The sequence below is a fragment of the Sciurus carolinensis genome, chromosome 1 (genome assembly GCF_902686445.1).
Source record: "Sciurus carolinensis chromosome 1, mSciCar1.2, whole genome shotgun sequence".
Taxonomy (NCBI): domain Eukaryota; kingdom Metazoa; phylum Chordata; class Mammalia; order Rodentia; family Sciuridae; genus Sciurus; species Sciurus carolinensis.
The window spans coordinates 194,010,117-194,036,262 of NC_062213.1; the positions used below are offsets into that span (position 1 = coordinate 194,010,117).

Genomic DNA, 26,146 nt, shown 5'->3' on the forward strand with positions numbered 1-26,146 from the left:
AGCCCGCTGGGACCTCGAGGCCCCTCAGCTCTTCCTCCCCCGCCCCGCCCCAGGCCCACGGCTCCCGCCTGCGCTTGCACCACATGACCGTGGCCGACTCTGGCGAGTACGTGTGCCGAGCCAACAACAACATCGAGGCCCGGGAGGCCTCCATCGTGGTCTCCGTCACCCCGGGCACCAGCAACCCTTCTGGTGAGTCTGATGAAAACCCGCATCCCAGGAAAGACAGTGGGACTCAGGCGTCAGCATCCCCCGTGAGTTAGAGTCCTCAGACCTGGGTGGTGGTCACGCAAAGGTGGCGGAGCTCAGATCACCAGGCGAGTTACTCCTGAACTGAGCCACTCTTCCCTCTCTGCCTCAGTCTCTGGTCGGGTAAATGGGAATATTGATCATTCCAGCCTCAGGGGTGCACACCTGTAATCCAAGCTACTTGGGAGGCTGAGGCAGGAGGACTGCAAATTCAAGGCCAGTCTGGGCAACTTCACGAGAACTTGTCTCAGAATAAAATTTGGAAAAGGGCTGGGGATGTAGCCCAGTGGTGGGGTGCCTGCGTGCGTGCCTGAGGCTCTGGGTTCAATCCCCAAAGCTGCAAAGTTTTTCTAACCTTCCAAAGTGTTTAGTAGCCACGTATGACGAGTGCTGCTCTTAATATAGATAAAAAGACGTTTCTGTCATCCCAGAAGCATGTGACTCCGTGAGGGTTAAATGAGTTGGTACTGATAGGGCCAGGCACAGGGAGGGCACAATGAGACCTCCACCCTCCCAGGGCACGGGCTTTTAAGGCCAAGGACCCCAGCACCCATTCCCAAACCCGACTCTGCCAAACCCCAACTTGCTGCTCCTGTGTCCCCAGTCTCCAGTGGCGCTGGGCCAATCAGGATTGAGTCGTCATCTTCACACGTGACCGAAGGGCAGACCCTGGATCTGAACTGCGTGGTCCCTGGGCAGGCCCATGCCCAGGTCACGTGGCATAAGCGTGGGGGCAGCTTGCCCACTCACCATCAGGTATGGGTTGGGCAGGAAATGGTGGGAGGACTCTTGGCTGGGGGTCCCTGGGGATGCCACGTGCACCGGACCTGGAGGCCGGACCCTGGCTGCCAGCCTTCAAAGATCCACTTCGGCTCATACATTGTTGGCCCATCTCTCTGCCCTGCCCCTGCTCAGGTCTACGGCTCCAGGCTCCGGCTGTACCAGGTGTCCCCAGATGACTCGGGCGAGTATGTGTGCCGTGTCCTGGGCAGCTCTGGCACCCAAGAGGCCTCGGCCCTGGTCACCATCAAGGCCTCTGAATCTAGTTCCATCCATGTCCCTGGTGAGGGTGCTGAGGGCGCTGGGAGGGTGGAAGAGGGCGGGAGTCGGGGAGGGGAAGAGCAGGCAGCGGAGCCAAGGGCGGAATCAAGGCCGGTGGCTCCCAGGCTGCCGCCTCCCGCCCACTCCCGGTCCCAGGACTGGGGCTGCGGGAGGTCTGTCCATGTCACAGACCTGAGAGCACAGATTTTGGAGCCTAGCATCAGTAGGCCTGAGTTCCTGCTTCTCTGTCCCCCCTTGGAGCTGTCACACAAGGGACTTTGCCTTTTCGCATGTCACTGTCCCCAGTGGTAAAGGGGGTGGTAGAGCTCTTGCCCTCTACTATCTAGTGACAAATCATCCAGGGAGGTCCCTAAAGCCTGGACCTGTGCCTTTGCGGTAGCACCGGGTGACTCCAACGGGTGACCCTGTGAACAGTTTTATGGTAGTGGTACATTAGGAAAAAAACGGGAGACGTCACACCTCTCATGACTTCACGGAAGGGAGTGTCTATCATGGGGCTAAGAAATTAAGGTGTTTTAAAGCAAATCAATGGAAAGGAAAATGTACAGTGACTAGTAGCCCAGGGCCCACACGGTGGTAGAACTCGTCGCAGGACCTGCATTGTGAAGTAAAATACCTGCCCTCTGCTGCACCTGCGTGTTTACCAGGAGTGACTTATTCCTTCCTCCCATAGCCCTCTGGGCTGGGTGTGATCGTTTTCTCCATTTATATGTGGGGAAAGTGAGGCAGGTGAAGCAGCTTTCTAAAGATCGCATAACTCCCTGAACTGGGCTTTGACCCAGGCAGGCTGGCCCCAGGTCTGTGTCCTTGACTACACACTGCTGGAGTTTGGGAAATATTAGTGACCCATGGGGAGTCTCCTGGCCCTGAGCCCCGACCCCAGTGGTGCTGGGAGCTGGGGGTGGGGCCAGGAAGAGGTACCTTTATCCCCAGGCTAGCCCAGCCCCAGGCTAGCCCAGCTACTCCAGGCCTGAGTACAGTGGAAAGGTGGAAAGTCCACTCTGTAGGTGGCCTTTGGTCTACACATCGGGGCACCCAGGGGAGGGTCTGAGGGCCCAGGGTGGGAGTCCCAGCTCACTGACCCCTTGCTGTATCCCGGTCCCAGGACGCACCCCACCCATCCGCATCGAGTCCTCCTCCTCCCGAGTGGCTGAAGGGCAGACCCTGGATCTGAACTGCATTGTGCCGGGACAGGCCCACGCCCAGGTCACGTGGCACAAGCGTGGGGGCAGCCTGCCCGCCCGGCACCAGGTATGCAACCTGGGAAAACAGGATGCGCCCTCCTCGCCACCCTAGCAGTCCTTCCCAGATCCAACCCTGAAGGAAAGGTGGCCCAGCGATGGGGGTTTGGGGGATAGTGTAACAGATGGCTGAAGTTGGGGGTGGGAGGAGGCTGGGAGGGACCCAGCCACCACCCCACCCCTACACCTTGGTGCAGGTGAGGAAAGGACACTACCTACTCTTGACACATACCTCCTCCTGCCAGAAAGAATGTCCCCAGAAACCCAGTTCCACATTAATGTCAAAGGGAGTCACTTCCAATAGATTGCAGCCTGTATAGCTGCGTGGCAGCCCCTGGACACGGGGACCAGAGGGCGTGGCATCAGGTGGCCACCACCTCCAGCTCCCCGTGCATCTCCTCCCACCGTGACCAGGTCCACGGATCCCTGCTGAGGCTGAACCACGTGTCCCCTGCCGACTCTGGGGAGTACTCCTGCCAAGTGACCGGCAGCTCGGGGACCCTGGAGGCTTCTGTCCTGGTCACGATTGAGGCTTCCAGCCCAGGCCCTATCCCTGGTGAGTGACTCGGAGCAGTGGGTGATGGTTGGGCACGGGCGCGGGGCCCTTCCTGGTTTTGCTCCCCCAAACTCACTGCAAGCCTCCCTTTGGGTGGTTGCTGCTGGGGGTCAGACCCAGGGCCTCCCGCAGGCCGGGTGAGCACTCTACACCAAGCCACACCCCCCGGTCCCCTCAGGGCTCCCTCTGTACCCTGGGGCATGGGGTTTCTGTGGCTGAAGACGAAGCCAGCCAGGTGTTCCCAGATGTGCCCATGGCGAAGCTCTGACGGCTCTGTGTCCTGGGCCCTGGACGTCCTCCAGCCCCGCCCCTTCTCCAGTGGGACAGTGGGAGCAGCCCTGGCTCTGCTCCTCAGTCCCCGGGGAAGGGAGAACTTAGGTCAGCGTCGCTCAGCTCTGCCACTCACCCGGAAGCCTCAGCCCCTCCAGGGGGACCAGCTGGCCTTGTGCCGCCACCATAGGCCCGGCCTTTACCACGGGAGCCTGCCTCTCACCCCTCCTGTGCCCCAGCCCCAGGCCTGGCCCAGCCCCTCCACATCGAGGCCGCCTCCTCACACGTGGCTGAAGGGCAGACCCTGGATCTGAACTGCGTGGTGCCCGGGCAGGCCCACGCCCAGGTCACGTGGCACAAGCGCGGGGGCAGCCTGCCCACCCGGCACCAGGTATGGGGGCCAGGCTGGGGAGGAAGGTCCACTTTGCATTTTCCTTCTGCGCCTAGAGCTCATGCAAACCCCCTGCTTGGGGACCAGGGGGACAAAATACCTGTCTGGGAAGAATTCTCGAGGGGCCTGGACTTTTCTCCCAGCCCTGCTGCTGATCGTCCCTTGAAGCTCAGTTTCCCGTCTTGGGACCGTGCAGTTCTGTGCATGAAGCTTCGTGCAGCCCTGAGCTCTTAAGCCCTTCGGGAGACCCGTGCTGGACACCCCTGCCTCAGGTACTATGGCCTAATGGCATCCCCTCCTGCCCACAGACCCATGGCTCCCAGCTGCGCATCCACCACGCCTCCCCCGTTGACTCTGGCGAGTACGTGTGCCGTGTGGCTGGCGGTTCAGGTCCTGAGCAGGAAGCCTCCTTCATGGTCACTGTCATTCCCAGTGCGGGGTCTTCCTACCGTGAGTGTGGGGGGCGCTGCGGCCAAGGGAGGAGGAGACCCCGGAGCCCGGCTCCGCGTCACGGCAGCCCCACCCTCGCTCCCTCGGCCTCAGGTCTCAGGAGCCCTGTCATCTCCATCGACCCACCCAGCAGCACCGTGCAGCAGGGCCAGGACGCCAGCTTCAAGTGCCTCATCCACGAGGGCGCAGCCCCCATCAGCCTGGAGTGGAAAGCCCGGAACCAAGAGCTGGAGGGTGAGCGGCCAGGGCAGGTGGGCTGCAGGCAGGCACCAGGGCCCTGGGCGTGAGGATTGGGGCAGAAAACCACACCATGTCCGTGTGTGGCCCTCAGTGAGGACGAACCTCTCTATCCGGTGAGGGGGCTGGACCCAGGAATCTCCAAGGACTTTCATCTTCTGCCATCTGTGACTCTGTCACATACCCAGGCCTGAGAGTTTGGGGGCATGGGTCAGAGGGACGCCAGCAGGCAGTGACCCGTCCTCCCTCCACACAACCCACAGACAATGTCCACATCAGCCCCAACGGCTCTGTCATCACGATTGTGGGCGCCCGGCCCAGCAACCACGGGGCCTACCGCTGCATGGCCTCCAACGCCTACGGCGTGGCCCAGAGCGTGGTGAACCTCAGCGTGCACGGTGAGGGGCCAGCCCCAGGGCTCTGCCTCCCTGTGGTCATCTCCCTCTCTGAGCCCGGTTTCCAGATCAGAAGGGAGGGAGGCTGGGGCCACCCAGATGTGACCCACCAGGGGCTGCGACATGCATGCGGCCAGCCCAGTTCTGCTTGTGGGTCAGCGACTGTCGTTCCTCCGGGCAGGACCACCCACAGTGTCCGTGCTTCCCGAGGGACCCGTGCGGGCGAAGGTGGGGAGGGACGTCATCCTGGAGTGCATCAGCACCGGGGAGCCCCGCTCCTCTGCCCGCTGGACCCGGGTCAGCACTCCTGCCAAGCTGGAGCCGCGGACACACGGACTGCTGGACAGCCACGCGGTGCTGAAGGTGGGTCAGGGCTGCTCCTTCTCGGTCTGAGGTCCCGTCCAGGACCTAGGCCAGAGAGGCACTGGCGGAAGGGAGGAGAGTGGACGGGGAGAGAGAAGAAGGGAGGATGAAGAGCGGGCGGGTGGATGGACGGGAGGTTGATGGCCGAGTGGGTGGACGGATGGACTGAGGGAACGTGGAGGGGCGAGCCCTCAGCAGCCAGGCGGAGGAGCTGAGAGCAGGGAGGGGGTCAGCGTCCAGGCCCCGTCGCCAGCCGCCTTGCCTCCCTAGATCGCATCGGTGAAGCCCTCCGACGCCGGCACCTACGTCTGCCTCGCCCAGAACGCGCTGGGCACAGCACAGAAGCGCGTGGAGGTGATCGTGGACTCAGGCACTGCAGCCCGGGGGCCCCCCAGGTCCAAGCGGGAAGTGGCTGAGCTGACCTTGGAAGCGGGGCACACGGCCACACTACGCTGCTCAGCCACAGGTGCCTCCAGGGCCGGCCCAGCACAGTGTCCTGGGCCCGGGTGGTGGACACGTGGGATCTGAGCCCGACGTCGTGGCCGGGAAGCGCCCACTTAGTGGCCCGTGGAGGGGCAGGTCACCTCTACCAGCCCAGAACCGACGCCATCTTCCGCTCCACCCCGCAGGCAGCCCCACGCCCACCATCCACTGGTCCAAGCTGCGCTCCCAACTGCCCTGGCAGCACCGGCTGGAGGGCGACACGCTGATCATCCCCCGGGTAGCCCAGCAGGACTCGGGCCAGTACATCTGCAATGCCACCAGCCCTGCTGGGCACGCCGAGGCCACCGTCATGCTGCACGTGGAGAGTAAGGCGCTTGTCCCCTCCCCTGGGCTCCCTGTGCGTTGTGTGAGGACCGAGCCCTGGGAACCCCATCCCATCCCGAGGACCCAGGGACTACCCTTGCTGCCATCCACGTCCCTTCTGGCCCCTGGCGCTCCATCCCTGTCCTCTGCCTCCCTGGTGGTTGGTCCCCACGAATCCAGTTCCCGGTTGCCACCCTGACCTCTGTGTCCCCACCCAGGCCCCCCGTACGCTACGGTTGGTCCCCGAGCGTGCCTCGGTGCGGGCAGGGGAGCCGGTGCGGCTGCAGTGCCTGGCCCACGGCACACCCCCGCTCCGCTTCCAGTGGAGCCGTGTGGGCGGCAGCCTCCCTGTGGAGCACGGCCGCGGGAAAACCAGCTGCTGCACTTGGAGCCCACTGGCCCCTGAGGACTCTGGCCGCTACCGCTGCGCAGTCGCTAACAAGGTGGGCTCAGCAGAGGCCTTTGCCCAGGTGCTTGTCCAAGGTAAGCAGCAGCCGGGCTCAGGGTTGGCATAAGGGGGCAGCTTTCCTCCAGGCACTTGGGGTACAGAGGCCCCCCAGCAACTGCCCCACCGGTCTCGCCCACCCTGCCATCCCCGTCCCCCAGGGCCCAGGCAGGTTGCCTGCCCCAGAAAGTTCCCAGCTCACGGTTCTCGGCCCCCCGACGCTCCTCCTAACTTCCCTCTCCCGGCCCCTGACCTTGCACTGGCAGAGGAAGCTGCCGTGTCCCCGTGATACCCAGCAGCCTTGCCTGCCAGATGCGGGGTCTCAGGGCAGGACCAGACCCACTCATCCCAAACTGCCCTGGGTTTGGCCACCACAGGGCCGAGGAAAATGCTTGACAGGGACAAAGGGATGAGTGATGGGCCCACTCCTACCAGGGCTTCACTGTCGCCTAAAGGACCCGGCATCACTCTTCCTACAAAGCCAAGCAAGGGGTCCTGGGCCTGAAATTCGGGAGGCAGCAAAGCACGTAGCCACTAGTCGACAGTCTGGACTGTGAGGCCCTCTCTCTGGTCATTGAACCCTTGAGCCTCAGTTCCTCATCTGTAAGGTAGAAAGAAATGCCTCCACATGTGGAGGTAGAAGGACACCTTGCCGTAAAGCCCTGGCTCTTGGGGCAACTAGTAAATGGAGACGATGCGTCCACACCTGCCCGTCGCATGCACAGGGCTCTTTCACCACGGCCAAGTCCCAGTTCTCCTATTTTGAACTGCAGCCAGAACATTCTGCGTCCTTTCTTAAGATGTCTGACTCCTAGCCGGGCACTGTGGCCCACACCTATAATCCCAGTGGCTCTGGAGGCTGAGACAGGAGATTTTAGTTCAAAGCCAGCCTCAGCAATTTAGTGAGGCCCTAAGCAACTTAGCAGACCCTGTGTCAAATAAAAAGGGCTGGGGAGGTGACTCAGTGGTTAAGTGCTCCTGGGTGTTCAGTCGCTGGTTACCAAAACTAAAGATGTCTGACTCCTCTGGCTCCTGTCTGGGCGCGTGGAGCAGAGCCCAGCCCGGCACAGTGTGGATTGAATCACTGCACCGTGAGCCAATGAGCAAATCTGCCAATGGAAAGGTCTCTGGTCCCTGGTCGAGAGGCTACCAGGAGGACACTGAATGTTGGGCTGAAGGTTTTCTGGGTCCCTAAGGGGGTGTCAGGGACAGGACACGCACGTACATGCAGAACCTCGGGAGCCAGCTGCAGCAGCACAGGCCTGCAGCCCCAGCCACTGGGGAGGGTGAGGCCAGAGGATCTCCTGTGCCCTGGGCTTCGAGACCAGCCTGGGCAGCACAGAGGAACCTGCTTCCCAAGCAGAGCAAGACCCACAGAGCCTTGTACCTGTCTCTTCAGGGCCCTCAGGCTCTCAGCCTGCCACCTCTGTCCTGGCGGGACCCACGCCCACCGTGCAGGTCACCCCTCAGCTGGAGACCAAGAGGCATCGGGGCCAGTGTTGAGTTCCACTGTGCCGTGCCCAGCGACCGGGGCACCCAGCTCCGTTGGTTCAAGGAAGGGGGCCAGCTGCCTCCTGGCCACAGCGGTGCAGGACGGGTGCTCCGGTGAGTGGAGGTGGCAGGACGGGGCTCGGACACCCCAGCCCCAGGCTCAGCTGGGCCTTGACCCAAAGCAATTCCTTGCACAAGTCACTTTACCTTTCTGAGCCTCAGTGTTCCCACAACGGTGAGTCGTAGAAGACAGAAACGCACCCTTGAAAGCACCCAGCCTCGCTTGGCGCTTGGGAGCCCTTCAGTAGGCAGAGGCCTGTGTGTCTGTGGGGTTATGTAGTGGAGGACAGACAACAATCTAGGACCAGATATGGACACTGACCTGAAATCACAAGGTCTCTGTCTACAACGGGGTGGTGCCCCACCCGCCGCCTCCCATGCTCAGGGGGAGGCTGGCATTGACCCTGGCTGCTGATCGAGGTCAGCCCTGAACTCTGATCCCAGAGACCCCCGGTGGGTCTGACTCCCTCGTTCCTTTTTCTTTTACAGAATCCACAACTTAGACCAGAGTTGCCAAGGGACATACGTCTGCCAGGCCCATGGGCCTTGGGGACAGGCCCAGGCCAGTGCCCAGCTGGTTGTCCAAGGTAGGAAGTCCCCTGCATGTGGAAGGACCTAAGCCAATCGTGGGAATCTTGCTGCGGCTAGCACAGAGCAGGGGGGCGTGGTTCGGATTGCGGGGCGGGGGAGGCGGAGGGGCGGGCGCAGCGAGCGGTGCTCGGGCTGCGAAGCGTGGACCGGGGGACGGTAACGCGCACACGCAGAGGGCCACCAGGAGCGTTCGTGGAGTTACGGACACGCTGAGAGGGAGGGCAGCCAGGCCGGGCTGGCGCGGCCTCCCCAGCCGGCTGACCTCGCCGCCTCCTCCCCAGCCCTGCCCTCCGTGCTCATCAACATCCGCACCTCGGTGCAGACCGTGTGGTCGGCCATGCTGTTGAGTTTGAGTGCCTGGCGCTGGGTGACCCAAGCCTCAGGTGACATGGAGCAAAGTTGGAGGACACCTGCGGCCTGGCATCGTGCAGAGTGGAAACGTCTCAGGATCGCGCACGTGGAGCTGGCTGACGCGGGACAGTACCGCTGCGCCGCACCAACGCGGCCGGCACCACCCAGTCCCACGTGCTGCTGCTTGTGCAGGGTGAGGACAGCGGGCCCGTGGGCCGGGCACGGGCCAGGGCTCCTCACGCCGCCGTCTCCTCGTGGGGTGGGCGCGGGCCAGGGCTTCCTCGCGCCGCAGTCTCTCCTGGCCTGCTGTGCTCCTTCCAGCGGTCCTGAGGATTTGCTGGTGGGCATATGAAGGGGCAGGTTGCATCGCAGATGTTGGCAGGAGGGTGAAGTGGGTGCCCCCAGAAGCAGCCGCGCCGTGGCCTCAGGAGGAGAAAGGATCTGCAGTCCTCCATCGGAGCACCAGCTCCGAGGTGGGGCTGCAGCCCCTCCTGACTGCGGGCACGCGCACACCCGAGTGTCGTGGAAGGTAAAGGGAGGACAGCAGACGCAGGCACGGCTGTTTTTCCTGAAAGCCGTGCCTGTGACCTGCCCCCAGAGCCCCTCTCCTAGGTAGCACCCTAGGACCCTTCTGGAGTCCCCACCGGGCCCCACCGTTTTTCTTCCCGGGCCTGTTGAAAAGGTCTCGGCTGTGGAGCCAAGTGGCCCTGTCCCTGCAACCAAGACTCAGCAGCCACAGCCCCCTCATCTGTAGAGCAGGCACATGGCGCCTCCCTCAAGGGATGGCATGAGGGTTAGATGGGCAGGACCCAGGCTGGGCACCACCCGTGGTGGCGGGCATCCTGCTGATGGCCTGTGCCTCGTGCCCCTAGCCTTGCCCCAGATCTCTACACCGCCAGAGGTGCGTGTGCCTGCTGGCTCTGCGGCTGTCTTCCCCCTGCATGGCCTCCGGCTACCCAACTCCGGACATCACCTGGAGCAAGGTAAATGCTGGGCCTGTGTCACTGGGCAGGACCAGATCTGAGCCACCTTGGCACCCCGGGGCCCCGCACATTCCTGGCAAGCGAGGGTGGCAGGCCGGCCCCATGACGGACGTGGGCCAAGGCCGGGGGTCCTCAGTGCTGATGTTTGCAGCTGGACGGCCACCTGCCTCCCGACAGCCGCTGGAGAACAACATGCTCATGCTGCCCTCCGTCCGGCCCCAGGACGCGGGCACGTACGTCTGCACCGCCACCAACCGCAGGGCAAGGTCAAAGCCTTTGCCCACCTGCAGGTCCCAGGTTAGACACGCCCCCAGAGTTGGCGGTGCCCCCCCCATCCCCGGTGGGCATCTAATGGACTCTCTGCCGGCAGAGCGGGTGGTACCCTACTTCACCCAGACCCCCCACTCCTTCCTGCCGCTGCCCACCATCAAGGACGCCTACAGGAAGTTTGAGATCAAGATCACCTTCCGGCCAGACTCCGCCGATGGTGAGCGGCAGGAGCGGGTCTGGGGGCTGGCCTGGGAGGGGACCTCGTGGCAGCCCCCAGTCCTGCCCAGGGCCCTCAGCCCTCCCTGTGCAGGAGCCCCCAGGCCGCAGGCCTCCACTCGGGCTCTCTTTTCTGCCTCTTCTCCTCTCCACTCTCCTCCGTGGTATCCCGGCCTCCCAGGGTCCCTCTGCCCTTGGCGCCTCAGGGTCCAACCCTCCGTCCTGTCTGCTCTTCCTCTCTCTGCATCTCTCACCCATCCTCCTCTCTCTCTCGCCTCTCACGGCTCTGACTCCCTGGCAGGCCATCCTCCCTACTCGGGTGAGTCTGCCTCCCTCGCTCTTCAGGTGCAGCCTATGGGGTGCATTAAGCAAGGTCCTTTCTGCCTAGGGCTCAGCCTTCAGTTTAGGGCCCCCAACCTGTGAGAGGTCCCTGGCCACGTGAGGCGTGCCAAGGGGAGGGGCCACAGCCCGGTAGAAAGGCTCCGGAGCTTGGGTCGTTCAAGACGGAGGGCGGGACCCGTGGCTGCAGGGAGGTCCTCACAAGGCTGTGCCACGCAGGGATGCTGCTGTACAATGGGCAGAAGCGGGTCCGGGGAGCCCCACCAACCTAGCCAGCAGGCAGCCCGACTTCATCTCCTTCGGCCTCGTGGGCGGAAGACCTGAGTTCCGGTGAGTCCTTGACCTCCCCTCTACCAGGTGCAGACAGGACCTGATCGGGCATACGCACATCCCCATAAGCCACAGCAGAGAGGCAGGGCCATCTCAGACAGACCCAGAGCAGCGAAGCCAGGTGCCGGCTGCAGGTCCTGGAGCCAGGAAACACTCTGAGCCCCATGGGCTGCCCAGGAACAGCTCCCAGGGGAGGGTGGAGGGAGAGAAGACCTGGGGAAGGATCAGGGACGACCTGGCCCGGGCAGGTGCCAGGGACAGGGCAGGACCTAGAGCAGCCCTCCTTACGAACCCTGTGCCTACTCTCTCCTCCCCTGGCGCTGGCCCCTGAGCAGGTTCGACGCAGGCTCTGGCATGGCCAGCATCCGCCACCCCACCCCACTGGCCCTGGGCCAGTTCCACACAGTGACCCTGCTGCGCAGCCTCACCCAGGGCTCACTGATCGTGGGCAACCTGGCTCCTGTCAACGGGACCCTCCCAGGTGAGACCCGACTGGCCCCGTGCCCGCCCGCCGTCCCTGCCCAGCCATCTGCCGTCCTGACTTCCCACCTTCCCAGGGCAAGTTCCAGGGTCTGGACCTGAACGAGGAGCTGTACCTGGGTGGGTACCCCGACTACAGCGCCATCCCCAAGGCAGGGCTGAGCAGCGGTTTCGTAGGTGAGGCAGAGCCCCGGGAACCTGGGGGGGCGCGGCGGGGCGTGGCTTCCGGCGCCTCTGCCACTGGCTCACCCCGCACCCTGCTCTCCCAGGCTGTGTCCGGGAGCTGCGCATCCAGGGCGAGGAGACCGTCTTCCACGACCTCAACCTCACTGCGCCCCGGCATCTCTCACTGCCCCACGTGCCGGGACCGGCCCTGCCAGGTGGCCCACGCCCACGCCCCCCTCTGGCTGCCCTGAGTCACGCGGGGAAGGGGACAGGACTGGGGTGTCCTCGGCCTGACTCCTGGGGGCCGATTTTCAGAACGGGGTCAGTGCCATGACTCGGAGAGCAGCAGCTACGTGTGAGTCTGCCCTGGCCGGCTTCACCGGGAGCCGCTGTGAGCATTCACAGGCCCTGCACTGCCACCCAGGTGCGTCCTGACCCCGCGGCCACCGTCGCCCTGGGCGTTTTGCCCCCGCCACTGCTGCCGCTTCCATGTCCAGCCGCTCCCCAGCTACTGGGGCACTTCTGCCTCCCATCATTCTTACCCAAGTACCAGGGCTGGGGAGATAGCTCAGTTGGTAGAGTGTTTGCCTCACAAGCACAAGGCCCTGGGTTCGATCCCCAGCACCCAAAAAAAAGAACCAAGTACCAGGTTCCTCCCTTCCTGGTCACCAGGTTCTCCCCAGCCTATCACTGCTCCCTGGGTCCCTGCCACCTCCCCATCTTATTAACCAGGTGCCTGTCACCCTACACTGTTACCCATGCAGTCTTTAATTTGGGGGAGTGGTCAAGTACAGTCCACACCGAGACACACGGTCACTTCTCACCCCTGACTGTCCCCCGTCCACACCGAGACACACGGTCACTTCTTCACCCCTGGCTGTCCCCCGTCCACACCGAGACACACAGTCACTTCTTCACACCCTGGCCTGTCCCCCGTCCACACCAGAGACACACAGTCACTTCTTCACACCCTGGCTGTCCCCCGCTGTAAAGTCTCTTCTGGCCCTTCCCCGCTCCCTCACTCCTGGGCAGCCCTCTCAGCTGACCTGGCCCTCGGGAGCTGAGTCCCGCAGGGTGCAAAGGACAGGGCTCAGACCTCAGTGTCCTCACTGGCCCCTGTGCTCCCAGAGGCCTGTGGGCCCGACGCCACCTGTGTGAAACCGGCCGGACGGTCGAGGCTACACCTGCCGCTGCCACCTGGGTCGCTCAGGGGTGAGGTGTGAGGAAGGTGAGTGGAATCAGGCGACACCCTTCAGGTCTCAGTGGTGGCCACGAAGTGGGCAGGGGACTCAGGCCAGGGGGAGCCCTGCAGGTGATGGAGGTACTCCCCAGAAGATCTCCGATCACTCGGCCACGCTCCCTCACGCTCGGGCCCGAGTCCCTTACCCGAGGCCCCCTGGGAGGACAGCTGTCTTCTTAGAGGTCACTGCAGTCTGACCTCCTGCCCCAGGGCCAGGGCGCTGGGCATCGACAGCTGGTGCCCACAGGTTCCTGAGCCTCTGGGTTGGGGTGTGAGGGGAGCGGGGGTCCCAGGCAAAGGCTGGGTCTCACCTGGGACTCTGCTGTCCCCACTGCCCTGGGCTTGACCCGTGACTGCTGCAGGGGTGACAGTGACCACCCCGTCCCTGTCGGGCGCCGGCTCCTACCTGGCGCTGCCCGCCCTCACCAACACGCACCACGAGCTGCGCCTGGATGTGGAGTTCAAGCCGCTGGCACCCGAAGGGCTCTTGCTGTTCAGTGGCGGGAAGAGTGCGCCTGTGGAGGACTTTGTGTCCCTGGCATTGGTCGGTGGCCACCTGGAGTTCCGCTACGAGCTGGGGTCAGGTACGTACCTGGTGCCAAATGCAGGGGAGTCTCTGGGCGCCGCGTCCTATGCCCTCTGGCTCTCCTGCCGGAGGAGGCGCTAAAGAGCAAATCCAGGCACCAAAGCACCCGATGCCGCCGTTCCTGCATGTTGCCCGTGTGTGATGTCCCGCAGCCCCTCGTCCCTCAGTGGAAGCCCGAGGCCAGAAGTTCCCTGTCTGTGGGGGGACCAGGCCCCCGGCCCGACCCCACCTGGCACTCTCCCCAGGGCTGGCCGTCCTGCGAAGCACGGAGCCTCTGGCCCTGGGCCGCTGGCACCGCGTGTCCGCGGAGCGCCTCAACAAGGACGGCAGCCTGCGGGTGAACGGAGGGCGCACCGTGCTGCGCTCCTCGCCGGGCAAGAGCCAGGGCCTCAACCTGCACACGCCCCTCTACCTGGGCGGCGTGGAGCCCTCCGTGCCACTCTCTCCGGCCGCCATGTGAGCGCCCACTTCCGCGGCTGCGTGGGCGAGGTGAGCGTCCCGAGGACTGCGGGAGGGCGGGGGGCCAGCAGGGCCACCCTTCCCGGCCTGCATTCCCCCCATGCGTTGGGAGTGGTAGCGCCCACTTGGAAGGACCTGCTGAGGACCGCTGCCTGGACCTGCTCCCGGTGCCCTCTGCTGTGCCCGTCCACCGGCCTCCTGCATCCCTTTAGTCCCTCAGCGTCCCTGTGCCCGCAGGTGTCAGTGAATGGCAAGCGGCTGGACCTCACCTACAGCTTCCTGGGCAGCCAGGGCGTTGGGCAGTGCTACGACAAGCTCCCGTGTGAGCGCCAGCCCTGCCGCAGTGGCGCCACGTGCATGCCCGCCGGCGAGTACGAGTTCCAGTGCTTGTGTCCAGACGGCTTCAAGGGTGAGGAGCTGGCTGGGGCGTGGGGCGTGGGCACAGGCGGCACCCCGGCCCTCGCCCGCCCACCCACCTCCGCCCTGGCCCGCAGGGGACCTCTGCGAGCTCGAGGAGCACCCCTGCCAGCTCCGCGAGCCCTGTCTGCACGGGGGCACCTGCCAGGGCACCCGCTGCCTCTGTCTCCCTGGCTTCTCTGGCCCACGCTGCCAACAAGGTACCAGGCCTGGCTTCTGTCCACCTCCCTCGGGGGCCCTGGGGCTGGACTCAGTGCCAGGTGTCTGTGCCCACCAGCTGGACCCCACCCTTGCCCACAGGCTCTGGACATGACGCAGCAGGATCCGAGTGGCATCTCGAAGGCAGCGGGGGTACGGTATGTCCTTGCTGTGGCCATCCAGGGAAGCCGTTGTCCCTTCGACCCCAGTCTTCCAGTTCCCACATCCTCAATTCCACCTCTAAGCCAAACAGACCCTTGCAGGGCTCACTGGGCACAGACTGGTAGAATAGAGTAGCCACACAGACCAGGGTCCTGCCCCACTCATTTTGGCAGGGTGACCTTAGGCAAGCCTTCGGACCACTCTGAGCTCAAGTTTTCTCCTCTGTAATCGTGCAACCAGCAAACGTCAGGTGTATGCCCCCATTGCCCTGGGAGCGACACGTAGAAGATGAGTAAGCAGGACCCTCATCTCGAGGATCATCTAATTAAAAGCAGACGCAAAGCCAGCGTGGTGGCACATGCCTGTGATCCCAGTGGCTCTGGAGGCTGAGGCAGGAGGCTCACAGGTTCAGCAGTTATCCTGATTGCTTGGTGGAGAGTCGCAGAGTGTCTGTCCTTGCAGCTACCAGGCCTATAGTGGCCTGTGGGCCTGCGGGGTGGGTCTGACCTGGTAGCGTTGTGGATGCTGTGGCCCTGGAGCTAGAGGGTCCAGGTTGTGGGCTTCCCACTGCTCGGCATGTTACCTGCCCTGGACCTGGTGTCCCACCTGTAAGACAAGAGTCACAGGGACTCTGAACAACCAGTTGCCAGGGACTGAGGCGATCAGCTGTCACAGTTTGCTGAGGACTGAGGGTTTCAGGAGTTATAGGACTTTGAAGGCTGAAGTCAGACCCCGTTAAACAGGGCATGGACCCTGTCTACTGCATAAAATAAGATACCCAGGATTTCGGAAGAAACTGGCTAGACTGAAATAAAGTTATCAGTTTCTTAGATTTGTGACACACACGCTTCTTTATTAGCACATTCAATAACAAGATCTCGTGTGGTCTGAAGAGCTTCCACCATTTTCAGAACAGTCATGAACAGAAACAAGATTTCAAAACATTTGCAGCTAAAAAAAAAAAAAAATGGCTACTCTAAGGTGATAAGCAAATATTAGTGACAGTCACAGGCCCCCCTGCTGCTGCGTTGGTTGAAGAAGTGCTGAGTGTCAGGGAGAAGCACGTGAGAACAGATGCAGTTTCCCATCCAAGTTCTCAGACCCCTGAACTGTGTTGATGGGCCCTCTGCCTATCCGGGGGTCTGGGGTCTGGGGACTGCAGGTTCCGAGCCCTGGCAGTTGGGTGGAGTTGGGGGTCAGGGAGCCACTGGGGACCAATGGGAGTGGGGGGCCTCACCGCCCGCCCCCACTCCACCCCTGCAGATGCTCCTGGGCAGTACGGGGCCTACTTCCACGATGGCGGCTTCCTCTCCCTCCCGGGCCGAGTCTTCTCCAGGAGGTAAGAGGCAAGGGTTGGGAGAGTCAGGCCTCAGGGAGAGGACAGAGAGATTTCTGTCCCCTCACCCTCTCCTCCCCCGCAGCCTGCCCGAAGCCCCGGAGACTGTGGAGCTGGAGGTTCGGACCAGCACGGCCAGTGGCCCCCTGCTCTGGCAGGGCGTGGTGAGTGGGCAGAGGCTGGCCTCCTGGTGGCCGGGGCAGTGGGGAGAGAGAAAGCGGGAGGCCACGGCCATAGGGGACCTCGGCATTCGAGGCTGGGGACCCAGAGACCTGTGCTTCCTTGGCAGGACACGGGAGAGGCCGGCCGGAGCAAGGACTTCATCAGCCTCGGGCTGCAGAACGGGCACCTCGTCTTCAGGGTGGGTCCTGCCTTCCTCCCCTTGCCCGCCCCTCCCACGGGCAGCTGCCACTCCCAGAGCCGCAACCTCCAGTCCCGCCCCAGCTCACACCTCCTCCGCCTGCCCCCACAGCTACCAGCTAGGCAGCGGGGAGGCCCGCCTGGTCTCCGAGGACCCCATCAACGACGGCGAGTGGCACCGAGTGTCGGCACTGCGGTGAGGATGGGGCAGCGGGCACTAGAGATAGGGCCCTCGTCCTGCCCGGGGACAGGATGCCCATGATGGCTCCTGACCTCCGGGGACAGAAGGTGGAGCCAGAGCCGGGGACGCTCCCCGGGCAGGGCAAGCTCCAGGTGGCAGGGGACCCCTGGGGAGGGTCCCTGGGGACGGGGAGGACCTGGAACGGCTCGGAGCTGGCTTTGTGGGCCGCATCTCCCGCCGGGAGGAAGGGACTGCAGCAGAGCGTGGGCTGGTCTGTGTGGAGTCTGTGCCGGAGGCCGGGTTTCTGTGGGGGGCAGGAGGATGGGAATGCGGGGTGAGGGGCCTGACCCAGGTCCACTGCAGAGAGGGCCGGCGAGGGCTCCGTCCAGGTCGATGGCGAGGAGCTGGTCAGCGGCCAGTCCCCAGGCCCTAACGTGGCGGTCAACACCAAGGGCAGCGTCTACGTCGGTGAGTCCTGTGCTGGGCAGGGGAAGGACCCACCCCTGCAGTGTGGGGGTCCCCTGGCCTGCTCGGCTCCTGGCTTCTGGAGCCAACAGGTCCCCATTCTCCGCACCCCACAGGCGGAGCCCCTGACGTGGCGGCGCTGACCGGGGGCAGGTTCTCCTCGGGCATCACAGGCTGTATCAAGAATCTGGTGCTGCACTCAGCCGGGCCTGGCGCGCCGCCCCCGCAGCCCCTGGACCTGCAGCACCGCGCCCAGGCCGGGGCCAACACTCGCCCGTGCCCCTCGTAGGCTCCGGCGGCCCCACACGGACTCCGGCAGCGCCCCCTGCCCGACAATGTCGAGTCTATTATTATTAATATTATTAAGGTGGATTTTTTTATAAGAAACGAGGCAATGCCACGCTTTGCTGCTACCGCCCTGGGCTGGACTGGAGGGGCGCACGCCACCCCCTCACACGTGGACAAGGCCGCGGGCTGGAGGGGGCAGATGGGGCAGGACCAGGTCGCCTCCCAGGGCCACCGGGACCCGCTGGCTGGGTGGAACTGCCGCACTCTGCAGCCCGCGTGTGGCTTCCCGCGGCGGGGCCGCCCGGCCCACTCCTCATTCTACGGAGAGCAGACCTCAGTTACCCTGGAACCAGGCGCCTAAAGAGGGCCATCGAAGTGGCCGTGGCCACCCCTCTCTTCAGAGAGGAAGGCGGGAAGCCCCACCGTGCCCCTGTGGACAGGCAGCTGGGCCCGACCCCACCAGCCCCTGCGCCTCGCCTGGCCAGCAGGGCCGCCTGCCGCAGCCTCCTCCCACCAAGCGCCCGGCCGCACTCCCTCCCCAGCACACAGCCCAGGGCCTCCCTCGGGAGCACCAAGGCAGAGGCCACACTGAGAGGCCTCCTGCCGCACCAGGCCGCCCTCCCCCCGCCCGTCTGGAGGTGAAGGCCCAGGGGACGTGGGGAGCCTTTGGCCAGGAAGAGCCAGTGCCTTGGGCGGCAGAACGAGACTCCTGACTGGGAGGGAGAGGAGGGGAGGTGACCACCCTGCCCACCTGGGAGCCGAGGACCCAGCGGGGCAAGCGGGCCCTAGACTGTGGTATTGGACACCTGGCCTCAGGGTCCTGCAAGGGACCCTGCCGTGGTCTTTGTCTTGATTTTTCTTAATAAACGGTGCTACCCCCGCCAGGGGTCTCCTGTGTCTTTGACTAGGGCCCAACTCAGCCACACCTGAGGGCGTGCCAGGGGACACAGAGCTGGCCACAGAGGCCCTGGAGTGAAGCGGGGTGGCCCTGGGCACGGAGGTTGCACCCTCCCGTGACCCCACAACGTAGGTGCCGCGTCGCAGCCCCCCCCCCAGCCACAGGACCAGTTCCTGTGTGTGCTTTACCTCCTGTGACCCGCACGGCCTGGGCAGCAGGACCTGTACTGTTTCCAGAGGGTAGACTGAGTCTCAGAGGGACAAGTGACCTGCCCAGGTCAGCCAGCCAGCCAGGACTGAGCTCAGAGTGTGTCTGACCCCAGAGCCCACTCTCCTCCAGGGATCCCCACGGCCTCTCTAGGGATGGCCTCCTGATCCTGGAAGGCCAGCCCTCTCTGCCGCAGCCCCCCGGGGGCGACCCGGCCAGGACAGGTGTAGCAGATGTTCCAGGGTGCACTGCACCGCAGGCGGAGGCCGTGGGTACCAGGTTTCCAGGTCAGCCAGCCCAGGGAGCAGCAGCACCAGAGGAGGCCCACGAGGAGGCCTGCAGAGGCCAGCAGCAATGTGGAGGCCTGCGCCATCCCCTGGAACCAGGGGCCTGCCGGGGAGAAGGGAGTCCGCTTAGCCACGGTCTGAGCCCACAGCCCCTGTCCCCGTCACCCAGACAGGAACAGGTGTGGAGAGTAGGAATGCCCGGTCACCAACACCTCTACCTTCCAAAGCTGCATCCTGCTGGGCAGGGTGCCCGCCTCCTGGGGGGCTCCTCTCGGCTGTGATGGGGAGGGGTTCTGCAGACCTGAGAGCTGGGGACCGCGTCGGGGGCTCGGAGGTGTCATTTGTGTTCCTGGTCCATCTGGGTGCCGGAGAGGGACCTGCAGTGGGGATTACAGCCAGTGCATGGGGACCGCCCTCTGGGCAGGTTCAGTTCCACCCAATCCTCGTGACACCTCTCCCAGGTCACTCTGAGTGCTTGCATTTTACAGATATGGAGGGTGAGGTCACACAGGCAGAAGCAGGGCTCCCTCCCGAGCTGCTCAGGAGGGGAGCGTGCGCAGGGGTACTGAGCTCCCCGGTGCTGAGCTCCACGCTCTGAGCTGGGCCCTTTCCCACGGTGCTTCACCCCAGTTGAGGCCAACTCTGAGTGGCTGGGTCTGTCGTCCCCCTTTCACAGAGAAGCACCCGGAGGCAGGGAGCGTCTGATTCTTCCACTCATTTGCACAGGGTGTACCAAGCAGCCACCATAGCCCAGATGTTGCTCCAGGGACTGGGGACAGAGAGTGAACAAACCAGACAACAACCCGTGACCCCAGCGTCTGGAGAGGCTGAGGCAGGGGAATCACAAGTTCACAGCCAGCCCCGGCAACTTAGGGAGACCCTGGCTCAAAATTAAAAAAAGGGCTGGGGATGTGGCTCAGTGGTTAAGCCCCCAGGTTAAATCCTGGTACAAAAAAAAAATCAGCATTTATCAATGGGGTCAACGCTACGAGGAGAAAGTATGCCCAGCGAGGCACAGGGCGTCTTGGCTGGGGGCAGGGGACTGTTTTTTTGTTGTGGGGAGGCGTACATGACATTTCCCATTTTAACCTCTTTTTATTTTTATTTCTTTATTTCTTTATTTTGGTACTAGAGATTGAACCCAGGGGTGCTTAACCATTGAGCCACATCCCCAGCCTTTTTTGTTGTTTAATTTGGAGACAGGGCCTCACTAATGTTGCTTAGGGCCTTGCTTAGTTGCTGAGGCTGTCCTTGAACTTGCAATCCTCCTGCCTCAGCCTCCTGAGCCGCTGAGTTACAGGTGTGCTTCACCACACCTGGCCCATTTGAAGTGCACCATTCAGCGGCATTAAGTGACTTTCACATTTTGCAACTATCACTCCCTTCCAACCCCAGAAATGGCTGCATCTTCCCAAACTGAAACTCACTACCCATTAAACACTGACTCCCCACCCTGGCAGCCACCTCTGGCCCACCACAGGTGCATACAGCCAACACGATCACACTTTCTGGATTGTTCTTTCTACTTTCTGTCTGTGAATCTGAGTTCTCTAGATTCCTCGTAGAAGTGGAACATATGATGTTCGCCCTCTTGGAACTGGCTTATCTCGCTTAGCATCAGGCTCATCCATGCTGTAGCCCAGGTCGGAATCGTGTTCCTCTGTAGGGAGATTAATATTCCACTGTCTGGATCTGTATTTCACTTACGCATTCATCTGTAGGCGGTTCACAAATTGCCGTTGCTGACATAAAGGGGTCAGGAAATAACGTGGTTAAGTAGAGGCTGGGCCCAGGGTGCATGCCTATAATCCCAGCAGCTCGGGAGGCTAAGGCAAGAGGATCGTGAATTCAAAGCCAGCATCAGCAACTTAGCAAAGCCCTAAGAAATTTAGCGAGATCCTGTCTCCAAATTAAACAACAACAAAAAAAAAGGCTGGGGACTTGGCTCAGTATGTAAGCGCTTCTGGGTTCCATCCCTGGTACAAAAAAAAAAGAAGGGTTAAGCCCAGACCTGCCTGGAGACCAAGAAATGAGCTTGGGAGCTCTCAAGAAAAGGCTTCCTTGTGTTTTCTCTGGCTTTGTGACCTTCAGCAAGTTTCTTTCTGGACCTGTTTCTCCACCTGCAAAATGTGAGGGTCAGATGGCCTTGGGGATCTGAAAGTGTCTTGAGAGTGATCAACTCAGGACCCTCTGGTTCTGGTTCCAATCACACAGCATCTCTCCTTTTGCTGTCCTGGGCCCGGCGCCAGGGCCCCTGAGGACGGCTCCACCGCCGGCCGTCACTTGGCAGCTCTGGGCTGCATCCTCTCCAGCGCCTCCTGCTCTGGCCTTCAGCTCTTCGTCCAGACTCCTCCCCGCTGCTGCCGTCCTTCCTCAGCCCTCCCGATGCTCCCCTGCCTCCAGCCTCCCCAGCTCCTGCCCCCGGCCACGCCCTTCACTGACCTCTGCAGTTGGCTGGTGGCCAGGAGCCCTGGTCACTGCCATCGCCACAGTTGTCCATGCCCCAGTGGTCACACACCAGGCCCGGTGGGACGCACCTGCCATTCTGACAGCGGAAGTAGTCTCCGCAGGGTGCTGGGGTAGAGAGGGGAAGGCTTGGATGAGTCCTGGGTGCGGCCCGTGACACAACAGGGTGAGTGACCCGGTGGGGAGAGCGAGCGGGAGGTGTGAGCAGAGGGCCGCCATCCGGCGCTCGCAGACAGGAGAGGGGAGGAAGGGCCAGAAGGTCAGGAGGATGAGGACGAAGGTGGTGGCAGCTGGCACTGCGTTTCTACTTTGTGCCCAGCACGGTTCTAAACATCCCAGCTTCCTTAGTCCCCACAACAACCCCATGGAGTCATACTGCTGTTGACCCCATGTAGAGATAAGACGGAAGCGCAGAGAGGTTAAGTCACCTGACCGAGGTCACACAGCTTATAAGTAAGTCTGAGGCAAGCTGGCTTTAAGTTCTGTGCTCGTAAATGAACACCGTGCACGCTTGCGTGTGCACACACTGTATAGTATCCCGGTGAACCTGGACACCCAATAAACGCTGCTCATGGCCTTGTGCTCGCCATCTGCTCATGCTGGAATGCTCTCCCCTGGGCATCACCTGAGTGTAACCTTCTCCGCCAGCCTTCCCAGCCTCCTTGGAAAGCCTGCATCCCCTCACCCGGACTCCTCCCGGCCTTCTGATTTGGGGTCCTCTGTGGCACTTGCCCCATCTGCAGAACACAGACCCGCTGGCTGATTTGTTGTGCTCTGTCCCCCACCAGAAGGTCAGCTGCCAGAGCAGGGGCAGCCCTGGGCATGTAGCAGGTGCTCAGCTAACGCTCATGTGCACAAGAACAGCATGACTCCGTGCAGGATCCAGCAGCCAGGCCAGCACGCCCGGCTGGCCATCTGTGGACAGAGTGTGCTTACCTGGGACTAACCAGGACCACGCTCAGCAGTGCACGTGGGACTCAGGCACAAGGTGTGCAGGATGTGCACAGTGTGTGTGCACCGTGTGTGTGTGTGTGTGTGTGTGTGTGTGTGTGTGTGTGTGTGCGCGCGCAGCCGATAGGGCACACTCCTGGGGAAGCCAGATTTATGGGACTTTGAGGTCTGGAATGTCCCTCCCTGTGACACCCCCACTCTGTCACCTGGTCACCGCCTCCCTCCCTCTGCCAAGGCCCAGTGCCCTCCCCCTTCTGTGTCCCCTGTGTCCCCACGGTGGCCCTGCTCTCTGCAGCAGAGTGCTGGACCCTCTCCCGTCTTCAGTTGCACCCACCCAGCCGGAAAGAGGTGACTTCGCCCACGAAGTCCACGCGGGGCTGGCGGCCTCTGGTGACCAGGCGCAGGCCTAGGGAGGGTCCTGAGGATGCCACCGGGGCGGGGATGATCAGGCCGCAGAGAGGGGCTCCCAGGGGCCGGGGCGCCTCCGGTGGGCCCTCGTAGAACTGCAGGTAGGAGCCGGGCGTGCAGGGGTCTGCGGGCGTGGGGGCGGAGGCGCTGGGCCCCGGGCGCCCCGAGGTCAGGCTGTAGACCAGGAAGAAGTGGAACTGGAAGCGGATCCTGTCGCCCGGGGCTGCTGCCTGCAGCCAGAGCCCGCAGTCGGTGTCGGGAGCCACGAAGTAGACCCTGCGCGAGGCGGGGTGGGAGCGCAGGCGCAGCGCGGCCCCCTGCCAGGTCCGCCCGCACAGCTCTACCAGGTCCGCTGCGGGAAAGCGCAAAGCCGGGGTCAGGCGGCCCGCGCAGTGACCCGGCAAGTCGCCCAGCTCTCTGAGCCTGTTTCCTCATCAGGAAAATGGGGATGATTGAGCAGCCTCAGAATTTTAGTGAGGATTGCACCATTTAACTGAGTTCAGACCCACATTCCCTTAATCCACAGCCCGAGGAGGTGCTTCAGAATTGTCCACATACAGAGAGAAAATGCAGTGTACGTTCTACTAGGTTGCAGTCAAATGCAGGTGGCAGCGCTCCAAGATCAAGCACCATCTCTGGCCCGTGTGCACATTCACCCCCGTGGGGCAAGAAAAGACAGGAAGCAGCCTCCTGCCGGGCCAGGCCGGGGATCATTTTTGAATATTGGAATTGCAACCAAAGGATTGTGGACCTGGACTTGCCAGGGCTTAGGACAGTACCTGCACTTAATGAGAGTTAGTTCAGTGTCAGTTCCTACTATCTTATTCAAGGATGGGGTGGACGCATTAGGGTGCTAAAGGAGCCAAGTTTTGTACACCTGATCTTTTTTGCCAGGTTCGGGGATGGGCATGTAGCCCGATTCTGAACAAAGACTGAAGGAAGCTCTGCTAGGAGATCCTAGGTCGCCTAGGTTTTCCTCCCCATAAAAAAAAGAGGGAGCGCTGTGTGATGAGGAGTTCCTTTTTCCTCGTGCTTCTGAAAGCTGTTGATTGAGGATGTGATGTCTGGAGCTGCAGCAGTCATCTTACAGGGCGAGGTGGTGAGAATCCAGGGAAACACTGACACAGTTGACCTGCTAACTTAGTCACCTCTGGAATCACCTACTGCCTTTTCCTTTTCCTTTTTTTTTTTCTTTTTTCTTTAATACTGGGGATTGAACCCAGTGTTGGTTTACCACCAAGCTACATCCCCAGTCTTCTTTATTTTTTATTTTGAGACAGAGTCTCATTAAGTGGCTGAGGCTGATCTTGAACTTTTGATCCTCCTGCATGAGCCTCCCTAATTGCCAAGACCACAGGCGCGCACCCGCAGCCAGCTTCAGCTCCGTCTAGTTTGGTATACGTTATCTACTGACCCAAACATCCTCCTCTAATTGTGCAGGTCAGATGAGGACATGCGTAAGCACCCAAGCTAGCTATGGTTTTTGTAAAGGCAGAGATAGAGGAGGAGGTGGGTTCCCGGGGCAAGGCCGGAGCCCCGTGGGCATTCCGGGACCAGCCAGGACGTAGGTCTTCATGGAAGAAATCTTTCACTGGGGCTCAGGGCGTGGAAGCGCACTCCGGTATGTGCGTAGACCTACTAAGGCCAGAGCCTGCCTGGGAAGGAGGGGAGTTTAAGAGTGAAGAAACAGGAGCCAGGGTGGCAGCACAGCCTGTAAACCCAGCGACTGGGGAGGCTGAGGCAGGAGGATGGCAGCTTACCAAAACCCTGTCTCAAAATAGAATAAAAAGGGCTGGGGAAGCAGCTCAGTGACAGAGCAGCCCTGGGTTCAGTGCCCAGAACCGGAAGATATAAATAAAAATGAAAGGAAACGTTAAAGGCGCCCGGGGTCTGGCTCAGTGGAGCGGTGCTGACCGAGCACGTGGGAGGCCCTGGGCTCCTACCAGGAAGGGAGAGAGAGGGAGGAGTGAGTGGATTGGGCCACTAAATGCACCAGGCAGGAGGAGCTGGCACGGCCTGCCTCGTCCCGCCTCGTCCCACTCACACGAGGACGGTCCCTTAGGAGGCAAGGCGGGCCTCGGTCGCTGTTTTGTCTCGCCTTGTTTGGGGGCTGGGTATGGAACCGGCCCGTCACTGAGACCTCGAGTGAGCAGCCGAGGCAGAAGTGGAGCCGGGCAGGAAGCGCGAGCCAACAGGGCCTCGGATGCCCAAGCCCACCACATTTTCCTTCTCCAGACCTGGGACTGTCCCTCCTGCCCCAGGTGACTTGGAGCTCCAGCCTTCTGCAAGCATTTGGGGTGCACTTGGGGATACCAAGCAAGACCAGGCACAGGGTTTCCCAGCCCCTTCCACTCGGGGGGCCCGTCCATTGGGCTGAGTGCCGGCCGTGGTGACCAGTCTCCTGGGCCCTGGCCGGGGCCCTACACTCACCTGTCTCCAGAGCAGACGCAGCCAGGGCGGCCGCCCCCAGCAGGAGCAGCCTTAGGGGCAGCTGCAGCCGACAAGGCCCCATCTGTGCCCAGCAGAGGACGACCCGAAGACCCTTCTGTCGGGGATCCTTGGGGAGATGAGGGGTGGCCCTGGCCAGCTAGTGGGAAGCTGGCAGGACTCAGGACAGGGAGGCACGTCCCCCTGCAATCTCTGTGCTCCCCTTCAGACCCCACTCCTGTGGGGCAGGATTGTGTCTAGGGGTTGCCATGGGGATTGGGGGCCAGAGCTAGAACCGGGGAGAGGAGGCTGGGAGGATGTCCCTCGTCCCTTGCCAGACAGGAACCAGGAAACTCAGATCCGGCCTAGTCATGGGGCTTCCGGAAAGGGGACCCCAGGCTGAGAGGGCTGTGGCCTTGCTAGATGAGCCTGCGTCACCTCTCAGGTCCAGAGAAGCAGCAAGTGCAGAACAGCCTGGCCCAAGCCGCCCCGTCGCTCACCAGGGCTCCTGCCTCAGGCCTCCCCTGTCCACGGCTGGTCTGCAGGTGGCTCCGTCACCTCCTCAGACCACCTGCCCTGACCACTTCTCAGTTCAGTTCTCCCTCTGTCACTCCGTCTCACCTCCTGCAGTGCGCTCGGTGTCCTCTGGAACCATTGTCATCCTCACTGTTCTCCTTACTGTTCTGAGTGCCAGGGCCTCTACCACGGGCCACAGCCCATGTCTTAGTCAGTCTTTTTGCCACTGTGACCAAAAGCCCCGACGGAGCGATTTTGGAGGAGGAGGAGTGTACTTGGTCCTCAGGGTTTCAGAGGTCTCAGTCCACAGGGGACCAGCCCCCTGCTCTGCCTGAGGAGCAAAGCATCATGGCGGAAGGTGTGGCAGAGGAGCCACCCGGGCCTCCACAGGAGGCAGAGGCTCTGCTCACCAGGATCAGAATACAAACCCCAGGGCAGGCCCCCAGGGACCCCTCCTCCAGCCACAGCTGCCCACAGCTGCCGCCCAGTCGATCTGTTTGAGTGGATTAATGTACCGATCAGGTTAAGGCTCTCCTTACTGTTATTTCACCT

At 62.3% G+C, this 26,146-nt stretch overlaps 2 protein-coding genes across 2 annotated transcripts in view; one reads left to right on the forward strand and one right to left on the reverse strand.

Annotated features, from left to right (window-relative positions):
* Positions 1 to 18,316, forward strand: part of Hspg2 (heparan sulfate proteoglycan 2) — an 89,144-nt gene extending 70,828 nt beyond the window's left edge. Inside the window, 51 exon segments of the mRNA XM_047545783.1 lie at positions 54 to 192; positions 854 to 1,005; positions 1,165 to 1,312; positions 2,417 to 2,562; positions 2,967 to 3,108; positions 3,618 to 3,769; positions 4,078 to 4,219; positions 4,313 to 4,453; positions 4,720 to 4,854; positions 5,033 to 5,214; positions 5,485 to 5,680; positions 5,844 to 6,023; positions 6,240 to 6,259; positions 6,261 to 6,504; positions 7,866 to 7,948; positions 7,950 to 8,071; positions 8,507 to 8,604; positions 8,890 to 8,931; positions 8,934 to 8,981; positions 8,984 to 9,049; positions 9,052 to 9,099; positions 9,102 to 9,152; positions 9,832 to 9,893; positions 9,895 to 9,942; positions 10,094 to 10,121; positions 10,124 to 10,195; positions 10,198 to 10,239; positions 10,313 to 10,429; positions 10,987 to 11,013; positions 11,016 to 11,097; positions 11,433 to 11,571; positions 11,649 to 11,754; positions 11,847 to 11,911; positions 11,913 to 11,961; positions 12,061 to 12,110; positions 12,112 to 12,166; positions 12,871 to 12,899; positions 12,901 to 12,970; positions 13,345 to 13,566; positions 13,814 to 14,017; positions 14,020 to 14,057; positions 14,265 to 14,436; positions 14,522 to 14,644; positions 14,745 to 14,800; position 14,953; positions 16,068 to 16,143; positions 16,226 to 16,304; positions 16,430 to 16,500; positions 16,613 to 16,696; positions 17,049 to 17,149; positions 17,263 to 18,316. Of these exon segments, the coding sequence (XP_047401739.1) occupies positions 54 to 192; positions 854 to 1,005; positions 1,165 to 1,312; positions 2,417 to 2,562; positions 2,967 to 3,108; positions 3,618 to 3,769; positions 4,078 to 4,219; positions 4,313 to 4,453; positions 4,720 to 4,854; positions 5,033 to 5,214; positions 5,485 to 5,680; positions 5,844 to 6,023; positions 6,240 to 6,259; positions 6,261 to 6,504; positions 7,866 to 7,948; positions 7,950 to 8,071; positions 8,507 to 8,604; positions 8,890 to 8,931; positions 8,934 to 8,981; positions 8,984 to 9,049; positions 9,052 to 9,099; positions 9,102 to 9,152; positions 9,832 to 9,893; positions 9,895 to 9,942; positions 10,094 to 10,121; positions 10,124 to 10,195; positions 10,198 to 10,239; positions 10,313 to 10,429; positions 10,987 to 11,013; positions 11,016 to 11,097; positions 11,433 to 11,571; positions 11,649 to 11,754; positions 11,847 to 11,911; positions 11,913 to 11,961; positions 12,061 to 12,110; positions 12,112 to 12,166; positions 12,871 to 12,899; positions 12,901 to 12,970; positions 13,345 to 13,566; positions 13,814 to 14,017; positions 14,020 to 14,057; positions 14,265 to 14,436; positions 14,522 to 14,644; positions 14,745 to 14,800; position 14,953; positions 16,068 to 16,143; positions 16,226 to 16,304; positions 16,430 to 16,500; positions 16,613 to 16,696; positions 17,049 to 17,149; positions 17,263 to 17,435 (5,118 nt within the window). The 3' untranslated portion in view covers positions 17,436 to 18,316.
* A 317-nt stretch (positions 18,317 to 18,633) lies between these two features.
* On the reverse strand, positions 18,634 to 25,163 carry Ldlrad2 (low density lipoprotein receptor class A domain containing 2). The gene is made up of 5 exons (XM_047527484.1): positions 25,082 to 25,163; positions 22,578 to 23,003; positions 21,269 to 21,400; positions 19,045 to 19,203; positions 18,634 to 18,929 (listed from the first exon to the last, which is right to left on the reverse strand). The coding sequence occupies exons 1-5, from the start codon at positions 25,161 to 25,163 to the stop codon at positions 18,634 to 18,636; spliced, it is 1,095 nt and encodes a 364-aa protein (XP_047383440.1).
* Positions 25,164 to 26,146: the final 983 nt, after the last annotated feature.

Bases quoted from the DNA above. Each gene is read 5' to 3' on its own strand.
- Ldlrad2 (XM_047527484.1), bottom strand. From the start codon at position 25,163: ATGGGGCCTTGTCGGCTGCAGCTGCCCCTAAGGCTGCTCCTGCTGGGG. The intron at 19,204-21,268 runs GTCAGTGAAGGG...TCCCCACTGCAG, and splicing joins GCCACCAGCCAACTGCAGAG to GTCCCTCTCCGGCACCCAGA. The intron at 18,930-19,044 runs GTAGAGGTGTTG...TCTCCCCGGCAG, and splicing joins GCAGGATGCAGCTTTGGAAG to GCCCCTGGTTCCAGGGGATG.